Here is a 22,070-nt window from a genome sequence, read left to right on the forward strand (position 1 = left end):
TAAAAATGGTATGCTGTCTATAATTTTAACAAATGCTATGTGGTCTGGCACCTTCCTGCTTGCCTGGAAGGCTTGCCATTTCTGATCCCATGTCTCTCACCTTAGAGTATTACTCTTTTTTCCTTATGATACATTTTTCTTTCACCTTTACCTAAGCCATTTTTATCATCCAGAATCCACTTCAAGTATTATTGCTGAAAATCTTCAGTCCCCAGAGTATCTTCCTCTCTAGGAGGCTCTTTGAATATTCCTGAACTGTCACGAGAAGCCTATTCAGTTATGTGTATCCCATGCCCAGTGTGAAATGAAACCACATGAACAAAACAACCAGGAACGCACACAGTGAAAATATTAAAGAGTTGAATACACTGAACTTGCTGCTTAAAGGGATTCACCAGAGGACCCGTGAGCCCCTCAAAAGAGGGCAGTTATGGAAGACTGCTCGTGACATTTGCTCAAGTTAGAGATGGTCTTGAGAGGGATTGGTTAGAATACATAAACCAGGAGAGCATCTGGAAGAGCCAGTGTGGTGATACATTGTGTACCCCAATAAAGCTTACCTGGGGATCAGAGGACAGAGCTAGCCACTAAATTAGACATAGAGGTCAGGCAATGGTGGCACACATCCTTAATCCTATCACTGGGGAGCCAGAGATCCATCTGTATCTCTGCAAGCTCAAGACCACACTGGGCTACATGAGAGAAACAGAACCAGGCAGTGGTGACACATTCCTTTAATCCCAGGAAGTAATATAGCAGGACACAGAAAGGTATATAAGGTGTGAAAAAAAAAAAAAAAACAGGAACTCACTCTCTTGAGGCTGAGGACTTCATAGAGGTAAGCTAGTGGCCGGCTCTTCTGCTTCTCTGATCTTTCAGCTTTCACCCCAATATCTGGCTCTGGGTTTTTTATTATAAGACCTTTTAAGATTCGTGTTACAAGCCTGTGTAGGCCAGTGTTTCAATGGAAGTAGGCTGCATCTGAAGTCCCAGGATGGCGAGAGGTCTCACCCAGTGTTGCTCAAACAAGGGCTGTTTTTGTCCCTTAGAGGACATTTGGCAAGGTTTAATAAAGACGTTGAAAAAATTATCATGTGTCTGTAAGTTTTGTAAGAGATCTTGTTTGTAAAAGCCTGTGGCCATATCTCTGAAACACATGAGTCCACAAAGAGTTACTGGGGGATACACTCACAGCCTTATCTTGGAGCACATGAGTCTGACTGAGCCATGGTTAGAATAGGCTGAGCTTCAATCATCTGTGTTATGCAACACAGCTTAGAAGGCTTTCTGTTTGCAAGTCTTGGAAAAGTCCATTTTACTTGTTGCGTCTTGTTTTCGTGCTCTATTGTCCCATACTACCCTCCAGCCCTGCAGCCAGTCAGCTTCACTGTCTCATTGTGACAACTATTTGCACAAAGAGGAATGGAACTGCCATACCTGGTTAGGTCAGGTTTCTCAACTTCGGCACTGTTTACATTTCGGACTAGATAATCCTTCGTTGTAGAGGTGGGATGGGGGTTGTCATGCACAGTAGAGGATGTTTAGCACCACTCCTAGCCTTTCTAGATGCTAGGAGCACCCCACCTAGTTTGTGTTGTTAAGGTTTGGTCCTCAGTGTGGGCGATACTGGGAGGTAATCATTGTATTAAGAAGCTGGCCCTACTGGAAGGTCTTCAGGTCACTGAGGCATGCTCTTTTCTTTTTCTTTTTCTTTTTTTTTTTTAATGGTTTTTCAAGACAGGGTTTCTCCACGTAGTTTTGGTGCCTGTCCTGGATCTCACTCTGTAGACCAGGCTGGCCTTGAACTCACACAGATCCGCCTGGCTCTGCCTCCCCAGTGCTGGGATTAAAAACGTGCACCATCGCTGCCCGGTGAGGCATGCTCTTGATGAAAAATATGGAACCTTATCCTTTTTTTTTTTTTTTCACTTTTTCATTTCTCCACATTGGGGTAGAAATTGCTCCACCACATCCCTCCCCCATAATGTACCACCGCAGACCCAAGGCAGTTATGGCCAGCGGATGATGGGCTGAAACCTCTAAAACCCTGAGCCGAACTAAACCTTTTCTCTGTATAAGTTGATTGTCTCAGTATTTGTTCTAGTGACAAGAGCTTACAAACACATGATAATTTTTTTAATGTCTTTAAACCTTGGCAAATGTCCTCTAAGGGACAAAACAGCCCTTGGTTGAGAAACACTGGGTGAGACCACTCCCCATCCTGGGACTGCAGACGCAGCCTACATCCGCCGAAGCACTGGCCGACACAGACAGCAGTTATCACAACAAAATGGGGCTATCCCAGCATGGAAGAAGAAGTACATGGTATAGAGCAGCCAGCTCCCCGTGTACTAAACTGGAAAAAAGAAACTAAAATAAAAGCAAACCTGAATTCTAGTCCTAGGCTTTCTCCCCCTAATCCCACACTGTTTCAATTCCTTATACAGATACTTCCCAAGCCTGCCAGGTCTCAAGTGCTGTTACAAACAAAGGGCCCAAGATGAACCAATATTCACTGTTGTGAATGGGGAGGGACATTTTTTGAGTGGCACCACTTCCTCATTATTTGTGTTAAATTACACCAAGAAACCATTTTGGTTTTGTGTTTTATAATTTGTTTCCCACAGTGCCGGGAACCCAAGCTGTACCCCTGAGCCACATCCTCAGGCCCTGGAAGCCGTGTTCTGTTCTGTTCTGTTGTTGTTGTTGTTGTTGTTGTTGTTGTTGTTGTTGTTGTTGTTGTTGTTTGGAAACAGAATCTCTCTGTATAGCTTTGGCTGTCCTAGAACTCACTCTATAGACCACCCTGGCCTCAAACTCACAGAGATCCCTCTGCTTCTGCCTCCTGAGTGCTGGGATTTGAGGCATGTGCCACCATGCCTGGCTTAGAGACTTCTTAAAAGCAAGCAATCACTTTTATTTTGATGATTACTATCCTGCCTTTTAGTCTTTTGTTGAAGCAACTGATTGACATCTGTAAGAGTCCATTGTTTTTGTGACTCCCAGTGATAAGGAGATACATGGTTTAGGTTAAGTAATGTCTGTCTTTAGGAAAGAAAGGAAATGGTCACAAAACTATCACGGATTTATAGGAACAGAGGAAGAGAACCTCCTTGGCCAACGTTGACACCCGTGCCCCAAGTTCCAGAATCACTACTGTGCTTTCACTGGCATTTATATGGTGGCACAGAAAGCGCACAGCCAGTGTGACAAAACCAGATGCACACTCAGAGATCTGCACATGGTCAGTGTGAAGGGTGACAGCATGCCTCCAGCAGATTCATTGGGGAACAAACCTGGGGTTCTCTGAGTCTCCCCACATCCTTAGTGAAGAGAGAAGAGGAAGCCCAACATCGATCTAAGCAGTGGCTCTTATCCCTAACCTAGAGAAAGAAACTGAGGCTCCTTCCCTGTTTCACCTTTGCCCTCCAGAGAACAAGGCCGGTGAGGACATTCGGACCCCCTTTGGAGCTGATGAAGGGTTTGGTGTGATGCAGCTACAGAGCTTTGGTCCAACCGTTTATCTGCCCTGTTCTCTCATGGGGTTCCCCTTGCATTGTCATATGATCCCAGTTCTCTTCGTTAGGGTCACTATCTTAAAATGGACATCTCGTTGAGCTTGATAGGTGGTCATCAAAAGCTGGTCTCCCACTGTGTAATTCACCATGTGGTCATTAAAAACACAGACTTCGAGCCCCCAGCCTTGTGAGATTCAGTCTCAGCGACGACAATAAATCCAGGAACTGTGTTCTCTTGGGCAGACAGGGAATCTCATATGATCCCTAGGAACTTCTACGAGCTCCAAAGACAGCAGGCCTTCAGGACCAAGTAAGGGGCTTTGGCCTCGAAAAGCCCATGGGCCTAAATGCCTATAACTCTGAGAGTAGCAATCATCGAATAGCTGAGTTAGAGCTAGTTTGGGAAGGGAATGGAACTAATTTGGCATTAGTGTTTTAATGACTTAAAGCAGAAATCTCCATCCAATGGTGTAGATGGAAAACTGGAGAGAAAAGTCATGATCTGGAAACTTATCCTCTGCCATCTTCTCACTGGTAAATAATAACCTTCCGGACAGCTGATGGCTGCTTTACAGTGAGCCTAACTTTTGGGAGGTTGAGGCTGGATAAGTCCTGCAAATTTGAGGCCAACTTCGGCTGCTTTAGTAATTTCAGGCCTGCCTGAGCTCCAGTGTAAAACCTCAAAAGGAATAAAAAGTCCATGTTAGTAATAGCTTCTCCTTAGATGACAGAGAACAGATAATCCAGAGTCATGTGATGAACAAAATATTTTAAGCATTTGTTTAAAGATATCAGAAAAACCGTAAAGTGGCCATGATCAGACTAGGATCTGGGACAGGCCTGTTGTTTGCAATCACCTTTGCCCTGAGGGTCCCAACAGCCACTTCTGAGAGAGTTAATTTGACATACATTTGATAAGATCCTGAGTCTAGCAAGCTGGAGCGTTAGTTAGGTTTTCTCTTCCAATCCACAAGCCCTCCCCTGCTCTGAACCCTCCCTATCCCCCTCTGCCATGTGTCATACTTGTTCCTGGAATGTATTTATTCTTAAGTTACTTACCCCTTTATCTCAGAATCTGTTTTCAGGGCAGAAAGAGATAGAGAAGCCAGGCGGTGGTGGCGGCGGCGGTAGCGCACGCCTTTAATCCCAGCACTCGGGAGGCAGAGCCAGGCGGATCTCTGTGAGTTCAAGGCCAGCCTGGGCTACCAAGTGGGTTCCAGGAGAGGCGCAAAGCTACACAGAGAAACCCTGTCTCGAAAAACCAAAAAAAAAAAAAAAGAGAGAGAGAGATAGAGAAAATAGAATGTGAGTCTTTCCAGCTATGGGATATCAGGGGTCCTAAAAAAAAAAAAAAAAAAAACAGGAAAGAGTTGGCAAGTTGGCAATGACTGTATTCAAAGAAGTGATGTTTAAGGCATTCCCAAAACTGACACACAGATATCAAGCTGGAGGTCGAAGAAACCCAAAGCCTAGGCAGGATAAATCAAGAGGAATCAAAAGGCTGTAGAAATCAGTGGTTAAGAGCACTGTTCTTCCAGAGACCCTGGGTTCAAGTCCCAGCACCTACATGGTAGCTCATAACCATGTGTAATTCCAGTTCCAGGGGAATCCAGCACCTTCCTTTAGCCCACAGGCCCCAGGCTTACACACAGTGCACATAGATACCTGTAGACAAAACACATATACACATAAAATAAAAATAAATCATTTTTTAAATATTCATCTAGGTTGGACTGTCGATTAGTCACTTTTTAATTTTAATAATAAAATAAAACTGAAAAAAAAAACAAATAAAAATATATTAGCAGCTAGAGAAAAGCAGATTACCTTTAAATGACATCTGATAAGTGGCAACAAGAACTAAGGGGGTATAATGGACTCTTTAAAATGCTAGAAGGAAATAATTTCAGGTCCAAGTTATTCTCTCAAGGAGAATGCTTTTCAAAAGTGAGAGTAAATAGTTACTACTAGGTAGATAAAAACTGAATGCACATTTTTTTGCCAAACATAAGTGCTAAAAGGAGGTATAAAAAATTCAGACAGGAGGAAGAGAAGCATGGATATGTATAAAGGAAAGAAATACAATTAGCCCACACACACACACACACACACACACACACACACACACACACACACGCCTTTAATCCCAGCACTCGGAAGGCAGAGCCAGGTGGATCTCTGTGAGTTCGAGGCCAGCCTGGGCTACAGAGTGAGATCCAGAACAGGCTCCAAAACTACAAAGAGAAACCCTGTCTCAAAAAAAAAAAAAATAATAACTTAAAGGTAGTAATTAAAATCAAACTTTGATAAATCAAGAGTGTAACTTGTAACCTAAAGTAACAGTTTATAATTAGTAAGCATCTGTAGTTTCAAGGTAATAGGGAGAGGAAAAGACACAGTATTAATGAAAATAGTCACTATAAAGTCAAAAACTGATATATTAATTAGGCAAGAGAAACAGAAGGCTTTAAGTAAAACAGCAGATTTTAACTCAAATAGTTACATTAGATATAAATGGACTAAATATATTATTTAAATAACAAAGATTATCAGAGTGGTTTAAAAATGAAACGATTGGCTGGGGATATAGCTCCATGGAAGAACACATGTCTAACACATAAGGCCCTGGGTTTAATGTCCAGTACCACCAAAAACTAACACAGCAAATAAACAAAAATGTTTGACTACATAAAACTGAAAAAAAAAACAAATAAAAATATATTAGCAGCTAGAGAAAAGCAGATTACCTTTAAATGACATCTGATAAGTGGCAACAAGAACTAAGGGGGTATGAACTAAGGGTACATATGAAAATGTAAGGATATAAAAAAGATTAAAATTAACAGCATGGAAAACTTCCTTAAAATGTTAATAAAGCAAAACATGACTATACTAGTATCACACAAAATATACTTTACTGCAAAAAAAAAATAGTGTGTTTAAAGGACAAAGAGAAAAATAATAACACAGAATAAGCAGGAGCATGGTAGTGTACACCTTTAATCCCAGCACTGAGGAGGCAGAAGCAGGTGGATCTCTGGGAGCTAAAGCCCAGCCTGGTCTACATAGTGAGGTCCAGGGCTACATAGAGAGACCCTGTCTCCATAAATAAATAAATAAATAAATAAATAAATAAATAAATAAATAATTTTAAAAAATTAATAAAAGTAAAAAGGACAAAGAGGGATACCTCTTAAAAAGAAAATGGTGATTTTATCAAGATACTAATAATGGTTTAAAATAGTACCTAATATACAATAAACTATATATATATACATAAATAAGCACAAATAGTTTAAAAGCTACACAAATAAAGGGAAACAGACAGCCCCACACCCACAGTGAGAGATTTTTATCATGTTTCACTCAGAAACTGCAAACAAAAGAAAACACAGGCAGTATGATTGGCAAAACTCACCTAGCAGATGTGCACAGAGTATTTCCCCAGTGTTTGCAGACTGTACTTCCTTTTCACCTCAGATATGATTGTCATAAAAATTGGTGGTAGAGATTAGATATGGTAATGTGTACCTGTAATCCCCAGAGTAGTAGCACATGCCTGTAATCTCAACATTAGATGAGAGGAAATCTCAACATTAGGGAGATGGAAATACAAGGATCAGAAGCTCTAAGTCTTCCTACACAGTAAAATCAAGCCCAGTCTGGGCTATATCAGACCTTGTGAAACACACACACACACACACACATACACACACACACATACACACACACACAGGTGCACGCAAAGAAAGGGAGGGAGGTAAGGAGAGATGATTGTCAGCTGATGCATAAAGAAGCCTCTACCAAGAGGACTGAAACCCTAATGGTCTATTGTCAGGCCAACATGTAAATGAGCTAAACCACTGTGGCTGAAGCTGGAAAAAAGTCGGATATAGCAACACATGTTTGAGGTAGAGGTGTGAGGGTCATGAGTTCCAGGACAACTTGTGCTACATATCCATCAAGATCTTGTCTCAAACAACAACAAAAACCCTGAAAAATAGAAATTTAGATGCTCTCCACCTGGTGTTCACACTCACACCTATCTCCCAGCACTTGGGAGGCTGAGGCAGAATGAACAGGAATTCAAGGCCAACCTGGGCTGCCTAGCAAGTTCCACACCAGCCTGGGCTATGGTCTCAAAAAGCCAAAAAGGGGGCAGGGGAGTTGTTCAGGTCCCCCCCTCCCCCCGCCTTAGGATAGCTGTATTAGTTACTTTCATATTGTTGTGATAAAACAGCATGCCCAGAAGCAACTTATGGGGAAAGCAGAGTTTATTGTGGACTTAAGGTTCAAAACGGGTAAGAGTCCATCACAGCAGGGAGCCATGGCAACAGGAGCAGGAAACTGAGATCCACATATTCAACCTCAGACACAGGAAGCGGAAATGGGTGAGACTACGAAATCTCGAAAGCTGGCCTTAAGTGATGTACTTCCTCTATCAAGGTTACAACTACCTAAACTTCTTGGAACAGTGCCACCAACTGGGGTCAGTGTTCAAATACGTGAGCTTATGGGGGATATTTTCATTCAAACCACCATAATAGCCTTCTAAACAGCCAATGGGGTAAAGAAATCGCAATGTCAATAGAAACTTCAGAAAGCCAGGTGCCTCTGCTGGCTGGGCAGGGTTGGAGGCCAAGCAGCGCCTCTGTAGAAGGGCAGGTGAAGGACATCAATACCAAGTAAACACAGACAAGGAATCCTGGGCACTAGAAGGTGGAACCATGCCCAGAAACCCAGAGCCTCTGTTGATTAACTCCATGGTAACCAAAGGAGCCCTCTTGCGGGCACCCAGAATGTAAACAGCCATCCTAGTGTACATGCAGTTTGCCTGATAACTTCCACGATGTCTTTGTATTGAAGTCCTTACCTATTTAGAGGGAGGCAGCTTATCCTCAGAATTTGGACAGTCCAGAAGCCATCTCTCCAGTCCCTCCCCCCCCCCAATACAATATATATGATTAAAAACGTTGGGCTGCTTTAACAAAATGTGTGCACTGGGTGGCTCAAATGACAATCATTTCAAACAGTTCTGGAGACTGGAAAAGTAAGACCAAGACACTGGCAGATTGCATGTTTGGCAAGAAACTACTTCCTGGCTTGCATGTATCACTGTCCCTGCTGTGTTCTGCACAGAGAAGATCTAGATGCCTCCATATCCTTTTATAATGGCACTATACCATTCATGAAGGTGTCACCCTCCTGACCTCATCAACTTCCTCTATACCATCCCTTCAGGTGTAGGGTTTCAACATAAAAATGGGGTGGCATCACAGACATTCAGTTCCTAGTAAAAGCTGTTTATACCTATGTTTGATACCATAGTTAAAAACGAATTGGTAAGGGGGCCAGGGTTTCACTCACTAATGGAGGCTAACAAACCTGGGGCCTTGGGTTCCACCCTCAGCACCAAAAAAGAAAAGGAGGCAGGGAGAAAAGAAAAGAAAAGAAAAGAAAAGAAAAGAAAAGAAAAGAAAAGAAAAGAAAAAAGAAATAAAACATAAACAGACTCAGAAATATTATATTTAATTGGTTTAATCCTGTTACCCAACAAAATTTTTTAACAAGATGACAGAGGGAATTATACATATCAGATTAGAGGTCACTAAAGCTCACTGGCACATTTCCTCCAAAAAAGAAAAAGAAAAAAGAAAAAGAAAATCATCACCTTGAGGGAGGGATTCTCTTGGCCTACATCTCTAAGGTGGCCTTTTAGTCTAGATCTAGACTGCATCCCATTGGTCCAGAGATAGAAGACAGCTCCTCAGTTAGACCTAGAAAACACTCCCTTGTTCTGGACCTAAAAGATGTTCCCCTTGGACTGGATCTAGGCTACTTTTCTACCCAAATTAACTCATTCAGAGAGAACCTCAAAGTTCATAAAAAGATACCTCTAAAAATCAAGCTGTAACTAGGGAGAACTGGCCCTGCCCACCACTGACTGCACCACTCTGGAGAGTGGGCCCTGCACCTCCCCAGGGCAGCACAGTGGAGCTGTCCCTGTTGGGGGGGGGGGTTTGTGGGTGATCCGGCCCTGAATATGCAAGAGTGGGAGAGAGAGCCCCACAGACTGTTACACGGTGGCATGGGAGAGGAAGAGATATCCCCCTTGCTCCTTGCCCCTCATCACCTGCTGTGGGTGGGAAAAGCTGGTTCAGGGTCACAAGAGTGGAGGAGCCGATCCTGCCCCTCACCAGCTGCAGCACTTGGGAGAGTGGGCCCTACACCTAGCGCAGGCAGCACAATAGAGCTCACCCTGCTGACGGAGGCACGGGTGATCATGCACGTGGGTGATCTGGCCTCACACTTCATCTACCATAAAGTGGAGTGGGCAAGAGAGAGATGGCTTCCCCCACCTCCTGACCCTCCCCCACCCCCTTGCTGACCCACTGGCAGCAGCACTAAGGAGAACAGGCCCTGCACCTTGCCTGGGCAGCACAACAGAGCTGAACCTGTTGGCGGGACGCAGGTGAGCGGGCATGAGAGCAGGAGGACTGACCCTGTCTGCCCCTTGTCTGCCATGTGGTGGCATGGGTGAGGGAAAAAAATAACCTCCCTCCCCTAGGCCCTTGCCACCTGCGGCAGGTGAAAGAGCTGCCCCCCCCCCCAGGGCCATGAGAATGGGAGAACTGGCCCTGCCCACCCCAGCCAGCTACAGCACATGGGAGAGCAGGCATGGCATCTCCCTGATGCTGTTGGCAGGGGTGCAGGTGAGCCGGGCCTGTGGCTGTGAGAGCAGGAGAGCTGCCCCCACCCCCTCTCCGGTATACCATGAGATGGCAAGAGTGAGGGAGCCACGCCCTCCCCCCCCTCCCCCCCCGTAGACACCTCGAGATAGGAGGGAGAGCCCACCTCGGGGGCATGAGAACGGAAAAGCTGGCTCTGCCCCTCACCAAGTGCCCCAATCCAGAGAGCAGGCCCTGCACCTCGCTTGGGCAAAACAGTGGAGCTGGGCCCAGTGCTGAGTGCGGGTGAGAGCTGGACTGTCCCTGCTCCTTGCTGTCTGCCACATTGGGTGAGCTAGCCGGGGCAGTGCTGGAGAGCTCGCCTGGGTGGTGATGAGGAGGGAAAGCTGGCGGGCTGGCCAACCCAGCTACCACCCAGGCCCAGAACCAGGACTACAAGGTAGCCCACTCTCTGTGTGTTGTGACCAATCAGACCTTTAAGGGAGAAATTGCGGGAACCACGAATCTCTTTTTCACCGTGAGTTCAGCTGCTGTGGATATGCCAGGGATGGATGCTCCCCAGCATTTCCCGTGATTTCCTTTCATGTAAGTCTGGCAGCCAAGGCATAAGTGATAGCCATCTCACTGCCAGATATTTTTGCCATTTATTTGTCCTTTGGGGTACGTGTGTCTCTGTCTTTGTGTGTGCACCACAGTGGGCATGTGGAGGCCAGAGGACAACATGCAGGAGTCAGTTCTCTCCTTCCACCATGTGGGCCCTGAAGCTTGAACTCAGGTCATCAGGCTTGAGCGCAAGTGCCTTTACCTGCTAAGCTATCTCTTCAGCCTCGTTTATTAAATAAAGCCGCACTTTATTAAAGACTGAACAGGGCTGTCAGTCATGCTTAAAAGCTGTGGTTTCTGAGTCTGGTGGCTTTCGTTTTAGCCACTTTAAGTGGAACGTCCTCAGAAGGTGCAGCTGCTTCCTGAGTCTAGCTTTAATTTGCCTTTGTGAATATGAATATTACACACGTGATCTTAGGCACGTCTGAGAGACACTGTTCAGACCGACCAACCTCAAGGTACCAGGCTACTCTCTGTAACCCATCTCTACCAGCTGTCTGCTCTTCTCTCTGCACTGCAGTACCAAGAGCTTGGCTCCTTGTCAGAAATCTTGAGACAAAAACCCAAACACAAGATGGGAAGTCCTAAGGGAAACAGGCAGGTAGCTTTCTAAGGCCTCCACTAATCCCTGGGTCTTCATTCTCCTTCTGACAGGCCACATCTTTTCTTGTCTAGCAAGTGGTAGATAATTGTCAACTTCCATGGTGTCTTTGTGTGTTTCTCAGTGGCCCTGGCAGTGTCACATGGCCATTCTTGAGCTTGTCATTTAGGCTGGGTCCTGTGATACTGGGAAATGAGCATTATAACCTCATTCCTACAGCCAGAGTTGGCCACTTAACAAAGTCAGGGGGTGGTTTTCTGGCAGAAATGATGGCTTTTCTGGAAGCAGTGTGACGGTAGCTTGCCTTGCTAAAATGCTTGCCTTGCAAGCATAAGGACATGAGTTCTAGCAACAGAAGCCGTGGTACATAGGCAGGCATGGATAGCCACAGAAGCCATGGTACATAGGCAGGCATGGATACAACAGCACTTGTAACCCCAGCACTGGGGAGGTGGAAACAGGTCTCTAGGGTTCACTGGCCAGACAGACTAGCCACTTGGTGAGTTCTGGGCCCAGTGAAAGACCTTGTGTCAAAAACAAAAGGTAGATGGCATTGCAAGTGTGGGAGACCAGCTCCCACTTTTTCTCCCAGGGTACTTTTGAGGAGGGAGAAGTGAGAAACATTTAGATAGAAATATAGAGGGAGAGAGACAGATAGAAGCACAGAATAGCCTCGAGAGGGCCTGGATCAAAACCCATCAGGCCCTTCTCTGACAAAGGGCCTTTAAAGGAATGCCAAGGGGTGGAGCAAAAGACCTCCCCCTAGCACAGCCAAGTGCAGAACATTCCAAACACCTGGTAACCACGCACGTGGTCAAGCCATCCCCTAATGCAGTCCTGCTGTGTAAAGCAAGCTCCGATCTCACTAGAAAACTTCTGTGGACCCCAACATCCAAGATTGTTTTCTGACCTCTACATACCCCCCCCCCCCCACACACACACACACACGTATGCACATCCGCACACACAAGAGCACCTGCACACATGTGAACAAATACACACCCACATGAACACACTTAGCAACCGACACTTTTTGTGTGTGCTGTCTTTTGAGTAAATAGACTCCTTCTAGTTTTTCCCTTAGGATTATGTTCAGGGAGGGGAAAAGAAGCATGGAGGTCTGAGGTGAGCGCTTACCTAGCACTCACTAGGTTCAATCTCTAACATCAGGAAGAAACAAAACAGAACAGCATCAACCAAAAAAAAAAATCACCATAAAAAAAGAGAGTGAACAAAATAAAGCTTTATTTGACTATTTCTACAGATCATTCTGAGAGCTTGTATCAGTAACCTGGAAATCTAAGCCATTTAAAAGGGCATAGTAACTACAGTCAACCAAGTCCATCACATGACTCTTCATTGCCGATTGTAACAAAGGACTATTATTCAATATTTGTGCGTACTACAACCACTCCGCTTCCTGGAAGTGACAGCGTATTTACCCTACTTCCCAAGAAGTCAGCACAGGTTAAACTCACAGTAGGTGTGTAGTAACTAAGATACCCCTGAAATACCCATATAGCTAAATTCTGTGGACTAGACAGAATAGTCCCTCCTCCCCCTCCCCTGGGGCCCTGCTCACAGAGCTTCCACACCCTCAGGCCTCCCATACTTAGCCACACCTAGCTACAAAATAAGCTTTTCATGACTTCACAATTTGTATCACCCACCAATGTCTAGGGGACTTAAGGCACATTGAGAAAGAGCTTGCTTGGGAGCACCAAGTGTCATCATTGGACCACGGTGGTTCTTGCTTCCCCAACCACAAAAGAAAGGGCAGGCAGAGTCTTCAGGAGCCCAGAACCTTAATAAGACACCTGAGTTTTCACTGACTCCCATGAACAACCTCACATATTTGAAGCAATGGCAACCTCCTACTAAGAGGCACCTTGGGGAAAGAAGTTCTTTCCAGATCACAGCTTAGAGAAACAAACCCAAATGCTTTCACAAGTAAAGGGGAGGACATTCACCCTGTCTCTTGGGAGTTAGAGGTGCTGGTGTGTAGCTCAGAGGTAGAGCGCTTGCCTAGTCTGGAGAAGGCCCTGAGTGCAATCCCTAACATGCAAAACATAAGAATTGTTGAGTTTGGCCGGGCGGTGGTGGCGCACGCCTTTAGTCCCAGCACTTGGGAGGCAGAGCCAGGCGAATCTCTGTGAGTTCGAGGCCAGCCTGGTCTCCAAAGCGAGTTCCAGGAAAGGCGCAAAACTACACAGAGAAACCCTGTCTCGAAAAACCAAAAAAAAAAAAAAAAAAAGAATTGTTGAGTTTGTTCTATAACATAAAATGAACCAAATATGAAACAGACACAGCAAGTGGACGTGGCAACTCGGATTAGCAGGATCAGGAGAGTTCTGTGTAAGACAGAGGCACAAACATCTCTGATTTGGACTTCAAGCATGCCAAATGCTAGTAAAAAGTACACTCTGTTATCTTTATGCTTCCCTGGGGAAACAAGAAGGGAGATTTTCCCCAATTCCTCTGTGTGTGAGAGAGAGAAAGAGCAAGAGACTAAATGTTAATGTTCACATTACAGTTCAGTGTTCTGTTGTTCTCTCCAAATAGAAAAGTACAAAAAATAAAACATCTGCGTTTTATATCTAGACACATCTGGAGAAAGCATGATGGCTTTGGAGAAGCCAAATGGTGAACAGTCCTCTGGCCGCCCCATGCTGGCTCACTGCCGATTATGACTTCACTCTGGAAACCAGATGTAGGACAAAGGCTTCCCCCTCCAGAGGCGGCCCTCTGAGCCGCAGAAGGAAAAAAGGGGCTTTGGCCCCACATAGGACAGTAGAGGGGTCATGTGCTTAGATGGAACAAGCCACCTTCAAGGCTCCTTTCCCTGAGGACTGCCAGGGTCCTTGTCTGAGCATAGACACAGGCACACCTCACTTGGTGGCAGCCCGCTGGTCTTGATACTTCTGGAAGGCACTCAAGATTTCCGTGATGACACTGGGGTCCTCCAGGGTAGTGGTGTCCCCTAGATCCTGCCCCTTGCTGGTGATGATCTTCCTTAGCAGCCTCCTCATCACTTTCCCAGATCTGGTTTTGGGGAGACGCTTCACCACCTGGCAAAGATGGGTGTTGTTAGGGTCTGGACAGTGCCCTCTGTCTCCAGTGTCACATTGCACAGAGCTAAGAGTTCTCCTGTGGAGGCTGACATTTCTCACTGAAGACTCCACAGTAGCTGCCTGATATATGAGCCAAGGAAGGTCTTAATCTCCCTGTGACCTGGCCTTGAAGCTGAAATCAACCCAAAGGGCAGGATCTAACCTGTGACCAAGTTTTGCTGATGCCCCCTCCAAGTGTGACTGCTGGGCCTTTGCTTGCCTACCACTATACTTGAGTGGGTTCCTTCTCATCCCAAGCCTGAGACTTAGTTGGGGAAAAGCCATTGCACAGAAAATTTTGTCTTACAGTCTGATGCAAAAGCTAATACTTTAAGAACTATGTTTGGGAGGGGTGTGTGTGTGTGTGTGTGTGTGTGTGTGTGTGTGTGTGTGTGTGTGTGTGGTGATGGCAGTACTAGCTGGAGACTGACCCCAGGGCTTCATGTATATAAAATTTTTAATAATGACTCTGTCTTTGGAAATAGTTTACATCACAAGTCCAGCTGATAAGGCCAGCAGTTGTGAGCGATATGAAGGGGAGTTAGACTCTTTCTGCCTCAGAGGATCCCAAACCCAGAAATCACTATGGAGAGGTGTCAGTGAAGGAAGAAAACCCGAAGAGACTAACAGGTGGCCTGGGCCTTCCTATGGGAACTGAGTCCTTGCTGGGACTAAGAAATGTCTTCAGAAACCCCACAGGGCTGGAGGACTCTGGTGCTATCCATGTCTCTCGAATCTAAAATCTGTAATTTGGCTGATTAAGCTACCACCATAGCTTAGTGATAGAGTGCATGCTGAGCATTCACATGTCTCTAGGTTCAATACTCTCATGATTTGAATCTTAAATGTCCTCCAAAGATTGTGTTAAAGGTATGATCGCCGGTTTATGGTGTTATTGGGAGATAATGGAGGTGAGGCCCAGTGAATGAAAATTGGGTCATTCAGGCAACAGCCTTTGAAGGACACATTAGGATTGCAGCTCTCCCTCCTTCTTAGCTACCATGATTTTGTTTTGCCACATGCTTCACACCAAAATAACAGTATGGGTACAGGCCAAAATACAGCCCAACCAACCACCCATGAACTATAACTGTGGACCAAAATAACCTTCCCACCATTTAAGTTAATTGTATAAGGCATTGTGTCACAGAGATAGAAAGCAAAGACATACCCAGCACCACAAAAAGAAGAAGAAGAAATTCTATTCACCTTACCGTTCAGTCCTGTGCCTGAAACCAGCCTTCAAAGGCTACAGTACAAAAGCATCTAGCCTTGCCCGGGGCTGTGTCCTAAACAGGTATGTGCTGTAAACTTCAAATGCTATGGCCTTTCCCAGTCTCAGGAAAACACGCAGGGAAGCCCAAGCCACGAAGGACGGTTTTGACATTGGTGGCAAAGGAGCTCCATTCTTGTAAAAGTTGACCATTGCTTGGCATTTGTGGAAAGCAGAGGAGATTTAAAGAGAGCAATGCTATCCCCCTGACGGGGAGTTGACTCACCAGGATCTGGTCAGGCACGGCATACTTGGCGATCTTGGTGGCCACTGCCGACTTCAGTTCATTTACTACCGCGTTGGTATCACGTGTGTCATCTTTCAGCACAATGAAGGCAAAGGCAGCTGGAAGAGAGCAAAGACTCGGGAGTGCTAGGTCATGCCTGAGTCTGGCTTGACTCTGTGGTCACAAGCGGCTGTAAACCCAGAGGGCTTCCAAGTCATGAGATGGCTACATAGTAACAACTGGTTTCAGCTCCCGCAACCCTGAAGAAGCATGCCCAGGGCACAGCAAGTGAAAGCAATATGCCCGTGTCCCACATGGGTAGTCATGCATGGTTGAGAGTGTGACCCGGAGGCAGTGCTGATGGCTGTGCGTGACCTCGGACATGTGACTTAACGTTCTGTTCTCTCAGCTGTGAAAGAATGCACGGTGTGGGCTGCCTGGAGATGGACACAAAATTGTATAGCAGCACCCTGGTGAACACCTGGGTCCATGCCCAACAACACGGTGGCTGCTTAGCACAGTGGTCTTTTAACTTAAAAACGTGTTCCCTGAGGCTGGGGAAAGGACTCAATCAGCAACGTAGGAGCCATACAAGATAATAACCTGAGTTCAGATCCCCAGCACCTGGATAAAAAGGCTGGCTAGGCATGGTGGTGTATGCCTACGATCCTAGTCCTGGGGAGGCAGAGACAGGAGGATCCCTGGAGCTTGCAGGCCAGCCAGCCTAGCCAATCAGTGAGCTCCAGGTTCAGTGAGAGACCATGTCTCAAAAAACTCAGTGGAGGACAACTGAGCAAGACATTTGACTCTGACCTCTGGCCTTCACATGCAAGTGCACTATACAAACATGCATGAGCATGCACACACACACACACACACACACACACACACACACACACATTGCCCCATTGCACGAGTTCAATCGCTCATTGAGTATAGGGGCTACTGTGTTAGACAGTATCAAACTTCAGACTTGAAAAGCTTCATCATGGAAGAAAGTTCTGCCAGGCTGCAAGGTGAATGAGTGCATGTGTCAGCACAAACACTAGATGACATTTTTCAGTATCCTGGAGAGTTCTGAAAAGGACGTCCCATGGCTCCTACTGCCACACAAGGATCTAATTGTGCTGTTTGCCCTATGTCCTGACACCATTTCTGATGGCCTGTCCCTACTACTTGCAATGTCGCTCCTCACGTGAAGTATTTATATATATATATACTTCTCACAGCTTTCCAGTCATTCATTTATCTGCTCTGTACTGGTTTCCATCTTCCAAATGTATCCTTCCCCTGAGCTTCTTGAACCTGCTGCACTATGTAGCTTCCTCGTTGACCATGCTTACTGTTCGGCGTCGGCCCCTCCTTTCTCTTCCCTGACCATGCCATCAGGTGGCTCCATGATGGCAAAGGCGTCACCTACTTCACATTCACTGGTGTCTCTCCAGCATCTAAAACCATGCCTGGAGTATGGCAGGTGCTTGTTAATTATGTTGACAAATGGTTGTTTCCTGCACAAGCTATGATCTGCATGTAGTGAACTAAGCTGCTACTAGAAAGGCTCTCCCACGTCCACCTAAAAAACTCGTATTCATCCCTCAAAGCCCGGCTTGGTTAACTTAAACTCTGTGACACTCTTTCTGACTCTGTCCACATGTGAAGTCTTCAGAGAAAAGAACTGCATTGTTTCATCTTGGCAGTTGACATGACATTGGAGACAGACTTGGATTACTGATTCCAGAGGCGGGATAAAGGGTGGTGGAGGAGCCGATGAAAAGCCAGACAGCGGTGTGCAATGTCCAAGTGGTCATAAATCAGCAGGACAAGAGGCTGGTCAAAGCCCACAATGTTCAGGTCCCAGTCAAATCAGAGCCAGGGGCTTCCACTGTTCAGAGGGAGTGGGGACAGATATGCAAGTGTGTTCAAGCAGCTTGACATTAACTAAAAACTGTGAATGAGTTATTCCAAATCTGTTAGAAGCCAATGCAAGACCTACAATCACACTTACTATATGTGCATTCCCCTCCCAACTCTGCAAGCACTGAAGAGCTGGCAATTCCTATGCTGAGAGCTACTGCCAGAGCAGAAGGAGGCCAGAGGGCCCAGAGAGAGTGGCAAGCATCAGGCACCACATTGGAGTGCCCCTGAAGAACCCACATGCGGGCAGAGCAGCTGAGGCACAGCACAACCCAGCATAGCCTGCCCAACCTAAAGCTATCCCTCTGCAATGCAGTTTCTTTGACCTTGTACATATTCTCTAGGGTTCATATCCAGGGGCTGATATACACCTAAAGGCAAGGCAGAAGGTGCCTGGAGTCACAGGCTGCTTTCAGCAGTTCCTTGCCCTCTCAGGTTCAGGACTGAAGTATTGACACTGTCTTGAAGCTCAAACTGAACCTTCACAGTTTCCAAAAGCACACCAGTGCACTGCAGATCCCTGGACTGACTACAGAGATGTAAAATGCTGAGGCCCCAAAAGTGGTCCAGGTCCCTACCCAATGAGGTACCTTCACAGTCACCCATGAAGAACTATTCTCACTGCTACCCACTTCCCATCCTGATGATATCTAGACATGGCCTCTGCTGGAGGCTGCCCCAAACTGCTCTCCCACATGCCTGTGTCCCCCTAACAGCACATCGGTTCTACGGTAATGAAGGATGCTGTTTTTAAAGCACTTTTTTTTTTTTTTTTTGGTTTTTCGAGACAGGGTTTCTCTGTGTAGCTTTGCGCCTTTTCCTGGAACTCACTTGGTAGCCCAGGCTGGCCCCGAACTCACAGAGATCCACCTGGCTCTGCCTCTTGAGTGTTGGGATTAAAGGCGTGCACCACCACCGCCCGGCTAGCACCCTTTAAAAAAAAAAAAATTGCTTTTTAAATTTTGCAACAAGTCAATTCAAAGAAAGTATCTGATGGGGCTGGAGATAATGGCTCAGCAGTTAAGAACACCAGCCTCATGGGAGCTCACGGACTCTAGATCGACAGCTAGTGAGCCTGCATGGGACCAACCTAGACCCTCAGCATGTGGGTGACAGTTATGTAGCTTGGTCTATTTGTGGAGCCCCCAGCCGTGGGATCAGATCTGTCCCTGGTGCATGAGCTGGCTTTTTGGAACCTACATTGTACGACGGGATACCTTGCTCAGCTTTGATGCAGCGGGGAGGAGCCTCAACTTGATATGTCATGCTTTATTGACTCCCGTGGGAGGCCTGCCCCTTTCTGAGTGGATGGGGGAGAGGGCAGAAAGGAGGCGGGAGGACGGAACGGGAGGAGAGGAGGGAGGGGAAACTGCGATTGGTATGTAAAATAAATAACTAAAAAGAAGAAAGAAAAGAACACCGGCCATTCTTCCAGAGGACCAAGGTCCTATTCCCAGCATCCACATGGCATCTAATAACCATCTGTAAATCCAGCCCCAGGAGGTCCAATGTCCTACCCCACCCCACCCCACCGCACCCGTGCACAACCCTACCCTCTGTGGGCACTGCACACACAGTGCACAGGCATACACGCAGACACAGACATAAAATAAAAATACAATAAAGAAAGAAAAGGCAGCATCTGGGGGCTGTGGTGCAGTGGTAGTCAGCAAACTTAGTGTGTTTGAGGCCTTGGGTTCTAGCCAGGGCATTAAAAAAGTTAAAATGTTTGAGTAAATACTAGAACAGCAGCACCTAAGCGTAGACAAGAGACAGGTGTCAGCTGGAGCAAGCTGTAACATGGAATGTCCCTAAGAGGAAAGAGAACACTCAATCCCAGGCTACTGGGCAGGGCAGACAAGGTCATTCTGTGCAGAAGTGACCTCACACAGGCTTAGGATACGGCCAGGTCACACCAGTATGAGTGCCGTGGGCCTGCCACTGCAACACTCAAGTGTCCTTTCCAGACACAGCCACTTAGAAATCGGCTGGCTGGGGGATGGGGAGAGGCTTTTAAAAAAAAAGCTATAATTGGTTTAAGATCATTCTGATACCTGCTCTGCCCTCCCTCACTGCATCAAAATGCAGTGGAATCACAGGTCACATTTCCCAGCATCTCAGGGCAGCACACAATCTGCTATAGCCCAGTGCATAGGTAAGGCAGCAGCAGAGCTGACATGTGTGCTGAAACCAAGCAGGTGGCTAGGCAGGGGGACGTGCATGTGGCTTACAAAGTGCCCCAGGGATACTAGGAACAGAGGTGACTGTCCAGGCTTAGCCAGGGACTGAATAGGTCATGGCTTCTTGTGGCCTAGTGTCCTTAAAGGTCAGGAAATCTGAGCATTTCACAGCTTAGACCCTTAATGCTTACCTTGCTCAGTTTCCTCACCAGAAAGTAACAGTATGACCCACAAGGGCCTATCCCTGCATCCTCTGAGACCTACGGTTCCTTCTACTGGGCATCCTGCTGGGCATGACCCTCTACGGTAGAGAGAAGGGGACACTCACCTTCTCCCTTGATGTCGTGAGGGTACCCAATGACAGCGGTTTCTGGAACAGCAGGATGGTCAGCCTGTGCACAACAGAGGACAAAAGGCCCTGAGGTGACTTGGGGTGTACAATCCCATCCTGACTCTGAGATCAACAGAGGCGTCATTAGAGTATCAGTAAGCAAAAGGCAGGCTGAGCTTACCATTGCATCTTCAATCTCTGCAGTCCCCAGGCGATGACCACTGATGTTGATGACATCATCCATGCGCCCTGTGATCTGGTAATAGCCACCCTCAGTCCGGTGAGCTCCATCTCCAGTGAAGTAATAACCTGCACCATACATAGTGAGACATTCAGTGCCAGGGACTCTGCACAGTCCGTGGCCCAGCCCCACTCTGGAAGTTAACTCTGAAGGTGGCTGTGTTGTTATCGGTCTGTGATCTCCCTCCAGCAACTAATGCAAAAACACCTCTCTAGGTGATATGGCAGGCTGTGTTCTAATGAGAAGGCAAGTGGCACTGAGACCACATCCCATGGATGATGTCAAGACTGCAAATATCCAGAGAGCAGAAAACAGACAGTAGCACAGTTGAGATGCCCCTCAAGATGAGCATCAGCTATAACCTTGAGACTGAAAGTTACTAGTTCCAGCAAGGCAGAGATGGTGGCAGTCACATAAACTTCCAACCCAGGACCCAAAAGAAAAGTGAGAAGAACATGAATGTAAACTGTGACAACACCCAGCCTTTGTGACAGTTTCCCAAGCATGTTTCTTCACTCATCTTTCCCAGTATATCCCAATATGTCCATCTCAGACCAGAGCCATGTGTTAATGGATACACTCATGTCCACCCAGGTCCCTGCAGAGGCTTGGTATGACCACCCTGTGGGGCGTTTACCCAACCACCCCCACAGTTCCCCAGAGTTTTCTTGAGTGCGAGCAGCAGGAAATATTAGATAGAAGGATTTATTGCGGAGAATATCGCGGAGAGAAACAGATAGAAAATAAAGGATAGCCTCGAGAGGGCCTGGAACCTATTCCAACGGGCCCCGACTGTCTCAGCCCCAGGGTTTTTATAGAGATGCCAAGGGGTGGAGCAAAAGACCTCCTCCCAGCACAGCCAAGTGCAGACCATCTCAGACACCTGCACTCAGGCCCGTGGTCTAATCATCCTCTATGTGGACCTGCTGGGTAAAGCCACGAGGAACCCGAGAACGGGCTCCCACAGGTCCCCCTTTCTTAATATATAAAAAATAACTATTAATGGCTTACAGCAATCTCCATAGTTGTTACACCTCCTAATATGGGAGTAGAGGATGATATAGATGGCATTTCTCTTTTGAGTTAGGTCCAAGGTGACTACAGCAGTCTTAGCTGCCTCAAGCCCTTTCTAAGCCAAAAACTCTTAAGGCAACTACAAACTTAAAGAATCTCTTAGCTTCATTATTACCATTAACATGTTAACATAAACATTGCTATACATAGCCACAATTCTCTGTCTTACAACTCAAAGCAAACTCTTAACAGAACCATTTGAATTAGCATATATGGTGCTATATAGTTAACAATTTTCTCCGTCTTACAACTTTAACTCAATCATTTGAATTTTCTTGTTAACAGAACATAGGAAAAACTTCGATGTATT

At 46.3% G+C, this 22,070-nt stretch overlaps 1 protein-coding gene across 1 annotated transcript in view; it reads right to left on the reverse strand.

Moving 5' to 3' along the window:
* Positions 1-13,662: 13,662 nt before the first annotated feature.
* Acss1 (acyl-CoA synthetase short chain family member 1) overlaps positions 13,663-22,070 on the reverse strand; it is a 55,942-nt gene continuing 47,534 nt past the window's right edge. The window contains exons 11-14 of the mRNA XM_059261589.1: positions 20,627-20,754; positions 20,443-20,506; positions 16,021-16,139; positions 13,663-14,479 (exon numbers count right to left, since the gene is read on the reverse strand). Of these exons, the coding sequence (XP_059117572.1) occupies positions 14,300-14,479; positions 16,021-16,139; positions 20,443-20,506; positions 20,627-20,754 (491 nt within the window). The 3' untranslated portion in view covers positions 13,663-14,299. The remainder of the gene's footprint in view (positions 14,480-16,020; positions 16,140-20,442; positions 20,507-20,626; positions 20,755-22,070) is intronic.

The sequence above is a fragment of the Peromyscus eremicus genome, chromosome 4, assembly GCF_949786415.1.
Source record: "Peromyscus eremicus chromosome 4, PerEre_H2_v1, whole genome shotgun sequence".
NCBI lineage: Eukaryota > Metazoa > Chordata > Mammalia > Rodentia > Cricetidae > Peromyscus > Peromyscus eremicus.